This window comes from Neltuma alba, unplaced genomic scaffold, assembly GCF_004799145.2.
Source record: "Neltuma alba isolate B1F8T4 unplaced genomic scaffold, ASM479914v2 tig00004705_pilon, whole genome shotgun sequence".
NCBI classification, from domain to species: domain Eukaryota; kingdom Viridiplantae; phylum Streptophyta; class Magnoliopsida; order Fabales; family Fabaceae; genus Neltuma; species Neltuma alba.
This window is the reverse complement of record NW_021633829.1, coordinates 3120-12541: the sequence shown is the minus strand read 5'-3', so window position 1 is coordinate 12541 and position 9422 is coordinate 3120. Positions and strand designations below refer to the sequence as shown.

Sequence of the window (9422 nt, the reverse complement as noted above, 5' to 3'; positions counted from 1 at the left end):
TCATATATGATGTCTCGGGCCTCAATCCTGTGGGTGCACTTTTTCCATTCTTTAGGTAATTATATCCAGCTTTGATTGAATATTCACCATTTCTATTTCCTCTCCAAATCAGTCTATCTTCTTTTCCACTTCTAGAGACAGGAATTCATATGATATCTGTAGCTATATCAGTGCCAAACATTTCTAGAAGTAAATCTTCTTTCCACAAATCATTTTCCAAAAGATCACAAACAAGTACCTCAGAATTGGTAGAGCCGCTGAACACAGAATCCTTAAGCGCACCTTCACCAACCCACCAGTCCTCACATACCTTCACTCTCCTACCGTCCCCAATCCTCCAGCTAAGATTCTGTTTTAGCAGGTCTCTTCCCTCTAAGATGCTTGACCAGCCCTAAGATGCTCTACCTCCCTTTATGGCCTTCAGAAAATCAGATCTTGGAAAGTAAAGGCCCTTCAGCATTCTAACCCACAAAGCATCTGGGTTTTGAATAACTCTCCAAGCAGTCTTAGCAAGCATAGCTAAGTTAAAGTCAGCAAAATCTCTGAAGCCTAATCCTCCTATCTTTTTTTTGCTTGGTTAGTACATTCCAAGCTTTCCAATGGATGCCATCACCTTTAGACCCCTTCCCCCACCAGAATTTCGAAATTAGGCCATCAAATTCCTTACAGGTCTTCAGAGGCATTTTAAAACAAGTCATTGGGTAGACAGGAACTGCATTAGCCACAACTTTTATCAGCACTTCTTTTCCAGCTTGAGTGAGGAATTTTTGCTTCCACCCTTGAATCTTCTTTATCATTTTCTCTCTGATAAAAGCAAGAGACTCAGCTTTTGATCTGCCCCAGATAACAGGAAGACCAAGATATTTACCCGGATCGCTTGTTTCTTTAATCCCCATCCACTCACAAACTCGATTTCTTCTGGTTTCATCAATGTTCGCAGAAAAGAAAATGCCAGACTTTTCCAGATTAACCAGCTGGCCTGATGCTTTTCCATAAATAGCAAGAATTTCCTTCAATCGTCTGCAATTCTTTTTTGATGCCTTCATAAAAAAAAAGAATCATCTGCAAATAGACAATGTGACAGAGTTGGACAAGACCGATTCATATTAATACCCTTCAACACTCCACTTTCCACGTTTTTTCAGACCATATTAGATAGAACATCTGCAACTATGATAAAGAGATAAGGTGATAAGGGGTCACCTTGTCTCACACCCCTTCCAGGACTTACCTCTGCAATCCTTTTTCCTGAGAGCATGATAGAGTATTTTACTGTTCTGACACAGTTCAAAACACAATTCACCCATCTCACATCAAAGCCCAACTTCAACATTACAGCTTCAAGAAAGTCCCATTCAATTCTGTCATAGGCTTTACTCATATCCATTTTCAAGGCAAATTAAAACTGGAAGAATTCTTGTTTCTTTTCAAGTAGTGAAAAGCTTCATGAGCTAGAATGATATCATGAATCATTCTTCCTTCCACAAAGGCACATTGATTCTCTGAGATGATCTTTGGCATAAAAAATTTCATTCTATTCGTTAGAACTTTCGAAAGTACCTTATAACAGAAATTACACAGACTTATGGATCGATACTGTGTCACTACTTCAGGTTTATTAACTTTAGGTATCATAACCAAGTCTGTAAAGTTCACCGAGTCAATTAGTTCTCCTTTTTCAATGCAGTTTTTAACAATTTCAAACACCTTCTCGCCAATTACTTCCTATGAGCAGTGATAGAATTGCCCAATATAACCATCAGGTCCTGGAGCCTTTCTTCCCCCATCTGAAAACAGGCTTGCTTTACCTCTTCTCTAGTTACACTCCTCATCAGACTTAGATTTTCAGAATCAGTAACCATACATTCTACATACTCAAGAGCCTCAGATATGTCTCTATTACCAGACTCCGAGAATAAGCCTCTGTAATAACTAGTAAATTCATCCGCTATGGCATTCTCTTCCTCCAACCATCTGCCTGTATCGTTCTTCATCCTTAGAATCTTATTTCTGACTCTGTGTTGCACAGTGGTGAGGTGGAAGAACTTGGTGTTTCCATCTCCTTCTCTCAACCATTTCACCCAAGACCTTTGATGCCAATATTTCTCTTCTAGTTTCCAGACTTCCTCTAGTTCCCCAATAATTGCCTCTTTCTGCCGTAGGACCTCTTCAATTAGGATTTGTTCATTATGAGCTTCTAGTTTGCCCATCAAACTCTCAATTCTTTTTCTATTATTAGGAAAAACTCTTCTACTCCACTTCTTCAGATCTTTGCTACAATTTTTCAATTTTAGAGCAAGCTCTTCTGAGACAAACTCAGTATGGTGAACTTTGTGATCCTAACTTCTTTGAACTATCCCTCCAAACTCCTCATGCTCACACCAATAAGGTTCAAATCTGAAAAGTCTGGGACTTTTATTCTATTGATAATGGAAGTCAACCACCAGAAGATGATGATCTGACCCCACAGGTTCCCGGTGAAACACAATTGCTTTTGGAAACTTTTCCCTCATTTCTCCATTTCCAAAGACCCTATCAATTCTTTCCTTAATATGGGCCTCTCCCAGTCTACCATTTGCCCATGTAAATCTGGACCCTTGAAACTCTAGATCCATGAATTCACAGTCACTAATCATCTTATGGAATCTCAGGATTTTTTGAGCAGCCTTAGGATTACCTCCCATCTTTTCATTTTGATCTAGGATCTCATTGAAGTCTCCACCACATAACCAGGACCTATTAATTGAACCAGCCATTCTCTTCAACCTCTCCCAGACTCTACTTCTTTTTGCTTCTTTTGGGGGACCATACACCAGTGTGAGATATTCAGGTACTTCCTCATTTGAACAGGAAATATTAGCATGAATAATATTTTGACAGCATGAGATCAAGTTGAAGCTGAGTTCTTCCTTCCACCATACCGCCAGGCCACCACTTCTTCTTCTCGAGTCCACATAAATTTCATTCTGGAATCCCATTTTCCTCCTTATTTTCATCATGTAACTCTGATGCTTCTTAGTTTCCATTAAAAACACTAAAGAAGGCCTATGTTTTTGACAAGCTTCCTTTAGGTTTTTCACTGCCAGGGCCGTACCAAATCCCTGACAGTTCCAAAAAATGAAGGTCATTGTTCCTTGGTGACTGATTGTGGCCAGTCACCAAAACCATCAACAGGAACCAAGTCAGCTTCCCTCACAATCACTTGAGAAACAAAATCGTTCACCAGACATGGATTTGCTTCATATCTTTTCCCTTGCCTAGATTTCTTTTTGATAAAACGGAGTCTCCTCCTTGTTTCCTTTTTCTGACCAGAAATTTTAGGTTGACTAGGTAAGTCTGGAAGTTCCTCCACACATAGCTTTCTTCTCTTCACATTAATTACCTCCTCATCTTTCTCATTTTTCCTTTTCAATGCAAATTTTTTTAATCCACGTGTCACCTCAGATATGGGAGAAGTATTCCCAAACACAACCAGTGCTTTTGAAAGATCTTCTTTCACGACTTCTAGAGAGCAATTCTCTTGCAGAACAACATTAGCAGTACTTCGCTTTATTAGCCTTCTTTCTTCCTTTAGTGCACAACAGTTTTCCTTACCTACTGCATTCTCATTGTTTAATACAGAAGACTCTCTCACTTCAATTGGTTGTAGCACCTTCTTCATGGATTCAGAAGCTTCCTCAATCTTATTTGAAATATACTCTACCTTATGCACATCCTGACAATTAGAATTAGCAGCCTCATCAGTGTTTATTTTTTCCTCAGTCACCGATTTCCTTAGTCTAGTTAATTTTGGGTACTCTTTTTTCGATTCATCAGAGTATTTCTTGATACCATCAGCTTCCTCCTAGTCAGTCTTGCAAACTCGAATTGCCTCATTAATACGACGAGCAGCCTGAGTACCTAACCAAGAGCCATATTCAGCTGGCACTCCCTCTTCCTTTTCAACAGTGTGACCGCAAGCTCTCATATCATGTCCAACTCTGCCACACGCAAAACAGAAGTTCTGCAACCTTTCATAATGAGCCTTGATCCAAATAGGATCCCTGCCTTTCCTTGGAGACCACATCCCAGTCACTAAAGGTTTCCTCAAATCAACAAGAACTCTGACTCGAAGAAAACTTCTACTTAATAGACTGTCATTTCTTGGATCTTCTACCATGAGAACTTCTCCAATCAAACCTCCTAACTTCACAGCATTATCAATGTCCATTGCAGCAGGTGGAAGATCGTGAAATTGAATCCAAAACGGACAGTAATCAAAATTTACCTCTCTAATGATCATCTCATCGTCCCACCTCTGTATGTTTAATAGCAGACCATTAATCGACCACAGCCTCCCCCTTAATACTTTGTCATAATCCTCTTTCTTGCGAAATTCAAATGTAAAGGCCTTTCGATCTATTTCAGCAATTTCCAGATCTTCGTGCTTCGGTAGATTCTAGCCTTTACGAATCATTTGCATAGCAGTCGCTGGATTAAGAGCCTTCTCTGCCATAATTCTACCAACAAGCGTGCCTCCAACATATTTACGTTCTTCATTCTTTCTCCATTTCAACTCAACTTCCAATCCACTAGGTTTTCTACTCGAACTTCCGACTTCACACTTCTCACCAGCCTCCATCTGTGACGCTCACCGTTCCTCCGAAAGAAACTTCCGTAAATCTCACAATATTTCTCTGTTACAATGCATAACAGAGAAACCACTCTTTTTGCTCTCTATTGCAGTGGGCGACGAAGATCACTCTGTAATAATCTCTAGCCACCGCAATGCACGGTGGAAGAGCAGATCCGCAAGGAAATCAACGATAACCGTCGTAACGACCTCTCACGTGGAGAGAGAGAACTCCCACTCAGGAGAGAGGTTCCAATGTTTTCATTAATGAAGTTTATTGATTTAAACATTGGACTCAATGAGTTATTGAAATTGTTATTAAGAAAACCTAATGGATTTGTGAAACTCCCAATATCTTAAGTGAACTATGATTGCTATCAAAACCATTTTCAAGAGATTTACTATCATTTATTTCCATTCCATCATTATTATCTTAAAACACCAAAATATAGTATCTTAGGTTTGTTTTCATTGCATTTAGTTTAGGCACCATTCATTTAAATCTTAAAAACCCAAAACCCCATTTCATTGCATTGCATGGCATTTAGTCTAGCTTAGGTAATTAATAAAGGCTCCCAAAAGTGAAACGACCTGAGTTTGCACTATACTGCATAACTTGGATTTATTTTTGATTGAGAACCCCAAGACAAACGACAAAGGTCCTCATCAGTTTGTCATCTGAGCAGCCATGCTTTTCAAAAGTTGAGAGGTGTCATCTCCTCTTAGCGATGGTTGAGATACCATAGTCTGTTATGGGGTTGTCACCACTGCTCTTGAAGGATCTTGAAATGTGCTTGAGGAGGCCCCATGATTGTGGAATTGATTGCCTTGGAACTGGTTTGGTCTATTTGCTCCCCCATCCCATTTGAAGTTTGGATAATCTCTCCAACTGGGGCTGTAGGTGTTTAAGTAGGGGTCCCTTTTCCCCCTCTCTTACTTGGTATATGGCATTCACTTCTTCAACTGGCCCAAGGCAATTTGAGGTAGTATGCATCAGTGACTGACAAACTTCACAACTTGTAGCTACTAGGGCAAGAGAGTGAGTTTTGTTGGAGCGAAGGCTTTCAACTGTATTTGCAAGTTTAGACATGTCTTGGGCTAGCTTTACCAAGAGGGGGTCTCTTTCAGATTTGGGGTTTCTTGAATCCCTTGAGCTCACATGTTGTCTATTAAGAGCAAAGGTCCTTATCAACTCCCATACAGCTCTTGGTTCCATATTTTCCACAGACTCATTTGCAGCGGCATCCAAAACTTGTCCATCATATGTTGACAACCCATTGTAGAAATATTACACCAAATACTCCTTAAGAATCTGATGGTTGGGGCACCAGGTGAGCATCTCTTGAAATTGACTCCAAAATTCAATGAACATCTCAAATGCCTCTTGCTTAGCTGCTAAAATTTCCTTGTGGGCGGCTGAAATCTTTGTGGAGGGAAAGTATTTATCCAAGAATGCTTTCTTCAAACTGGTCCATGACTCATAGGCATTGTCCACATAGAGTGGCAAGTTCATGTACCATTCTTTAGCTTTGGCTTCCAAAGATAAGTGAAAAACCTTCCACATGACATCATCAATACTGGCTCCTACTGGATTCATGGACAAGTATTGCATATAAAGAGTCTGGAGGTGCAAGTATGAGTTTTCTCCTGCAAGACCATGGAACTTAGGCAATGAGTGAATCAATTGACCTTTAATTTCAAAATCTGTATTGAAAGTAGGAAAAACATCAGGCATAGGTTCAAAGTTCCCATCAGATTGAGTTAGTTCCTTAATGGTTCTACTCCTAGGTTGTTCATTAATCCTATTGTGGCCATTATTTTCTCCTTACCCCTCGTTACCACTGTTATTAGGTCTATTATGGTTACCATTCCCATTCCTACCGTGAGGAGGTACTTCAGCCATAATTTTTTCTTCTACTTCCTCACTCTCACTAGAAGACTAGGGTAGGGCTTGTAAAATAAGCGGGCTATGAGATCCTGTATGTCTACCTCTCCTGCCTCTACGCGCTCTAGGCATGTACAATTACTTCAGAATTCAAGCACAAATAGAGTTCAAGAAAGATGTAAGTTCAAAACTGTATATTTACCAAGTGTGTAGTTCAAAATTGAGGCAAACTCAATGATTTCAAATAATGTTCGGTGAGTTTGAGGTGTATACAGTGCTATACACTCTTAAAGTATGTGCAAAAAGCAAAGTTATGCAAAAAGAGTAAGTCAGAACACTCAGGAAGATTTTTAGTGGAAAACCAGATCAGGTCCCGACTTGCAAAAGTCTAGCTCCTTACTTCAATGGACAGAAAGCAACCCTGAAAGAAAAGGAAGTCAAGGTCGCGACTTGCAAAATCCCAGGTCATGACTTAAACAGACCGAGAGCAACACTGGATAACAACAGGTTGAGGTTGCGACAAGCCACAAGTCAGGTCGCGACTCAACCACTTAGGTTGCGACACCAAATATGTGAGGTCACGACTCAAGGTCACATAGAGCTATTTTCGCAAAATCTTTGAAGAAAAATACTAAGTACTTCAACCAGATGCTGATCAACTATGCACAGAGTTCAAAATTTCAAGCAATTGGCTAAAACACTCAGGATCAAGCTAGAATAAAATGCAAAATGCTATGCAAAAAATGCAAATGCAAATGTATAGGAAAAACAAGATATTTGGTTATATTTCTCAAAACTTTTGATGCTATGAAATTTTTAAGTTCAAAAACTAAAACTCTACAAGAATCGACCCAAATCACAATGGTAAGGAAAACCAATTACTAGGGAACCAATTCATGGCTCCTTGGCAACGACGCCATTAATCGATATGCTGGACTGTCACCTTCCAGATCGTCAAGAAAGAGAGTTGCACCAGATAAAATGTAGTATAGGATGCAACCAGTTGTTCTTCTCGAGGAGCTTGTTATTGGAAATCCTAGCCTAAATTGGGTTTCAGAAACATTGTAAAAAGAGGGTTTTAGTTGTTTTAAAAGTGGTGCAACAAATGCAAAGTGCAGAAAATTAATTATTTTTGGTATTTTGAATGAATGAAAAAATGTTTTGGATTAAAAGAGAATTATGGTTAAACAGTCTCTTGATGATGAAAGCTTAGCTGTCACTGCTCTTTAGAATGATTGGGAGTTTGGAAAACCTCTAAGTCTGAAGAAAACCCCAAGTAATCACTTGGGTCCAATGTCTTGATTAATGAAAACTCACTTTAACCAAAGTTAATTAACACCTCATAAGACACTACTGAAAACCAGTTAGAGTGTAAATGAATGAATGATGCAAATGCCCTCTGAATGTCAATCGACAACCACTGAATACCAAGCACACAGATTAATCAACAACTATCACTGATAATCAAACTGAACACAAGGATTCAAACTGAAATATTAAATAGATTAATAAACATTAACATCATCCAATCTAAATGCAATAGAATAGTCTAAACATAAGATTTACAATCATAAACCAAGTTTGATACAAGTGCAGAAAGTTCCTAAATCTAGAAAAATTCAACACAACACTAAACAATGGTTTAGACTATAGAAAGAAAACTCCTTGATTAAGTCCTTGAGCTCAAGCTTTGTCTTCCATCACCAAGAGGCTAAGGGTTTAGCCTCTCATGCCTTCAAACCAATCGCAATCACTCCAGGAATGAATAGCCATGGTTAAAGCTAAAAATAAGGTTAGAAAAATGGAGAAGAAGGGTGTTGGAGTGGTTTGATCGGTTTAGAAAATACAGAAAATGATGAAGAGATGAAGAAAAATGGAAGTTTTGGGTGTAGGATCAATGGAGACTTGAGAGAAGATGATAGTGGCTCAACCATGTGTAAATCTACAGAATGGAAGAGTCTTCTTTCATGATGGCTGCCCTCCTTAGGTATAGAAGCTCAGAAACCTATTCCAAAATGCACAGCTTCACTTAACACACTCAGGTCGCAACCTCAGGAATGTAAGGTTGCGACTCAGGCGGTTAGGTCGCGACTTGAGATGTTCTATGTCATGACTCAGGTCCAAAACGCGTAGTTTCATTAAAAGGACATCCAGGTTGTGACCTAAGTAGTCCATGTCGCGACCTGGGGAGGCAGAACACTCCTAACTTTTGTGTTTTAGTCTTTGTAATATTTTGGCTCCATCCATACTCTATCATGACTCTTGGGTCCTTTTCTAATTGCCTGAAAATCATAACAAAGAGCTTTGTAATGACCAAATGATTACAGATCACGACAATTAAAATCTAGAAGAGAAAAATGACTCTTTTTACCCTTTAAACAACAAAATGCAATGCATGACTCAATGTAATCAAATGGATATAAATGCACGCATAATGAGGGTAAAATTGTTGCAAAACATTAGAAAACACTTGAGAAAACCATATAAAGATTGGGTTCTATCAAAATTATATGGGATTGTAAAATTGGTTTTATGACCAAATTACCCTTAGAGAAATTACAAAGGAATTTAAGGGTGATTTAGGCTAATTTAAGGCCTTTTATTTGGAAAATTCAAAATAAATAATTAGAAGGAGGATAAAATCCCAAGAAAATCCTATGATATCCCAAGGAATGATAAGAGATTATGAAATTAAAAGAAGACTCTCAAGTATCCAAGATTTTTCCCAGTTCTTTTGAAAAGTAAAAAAATACTAAAAAGAAGGAAATTAGTTTTTCTTTTTATTTAATTATTGGGAAATTAAATTTGAGACAAAGAGGACAGTTTGGAAAGATAAAAATGAGGAGAATAATTTATGTATCTGACAGAAAATAATTACAGAGGCCAGAGCACTGTAATTATAGAAAAGAAGTTAAACCCAGAGTA

General features: G+C 38.6%; 1 protein-coding gene across 1 annotated transcript; it reads right to left on the bottom strand.

The window, feature by feature from the left end:
* Window positions 1–2420: 2420 nt before the first annotated feature.
* On the bottom strand, window positions 2421–2978 carry LOC114745549 (uncharacterized). The gene has a single exon (XM_028933709.1). The coding sequence runs from the start codon at window positions 2976–2978 to the stop codon at window positions 2421–2423; it is 558 nt and encodes a 185-aa protein (XP_028789542.1).
* Window positions 2979–9422: the final 6444 nt, after the last annotated feature.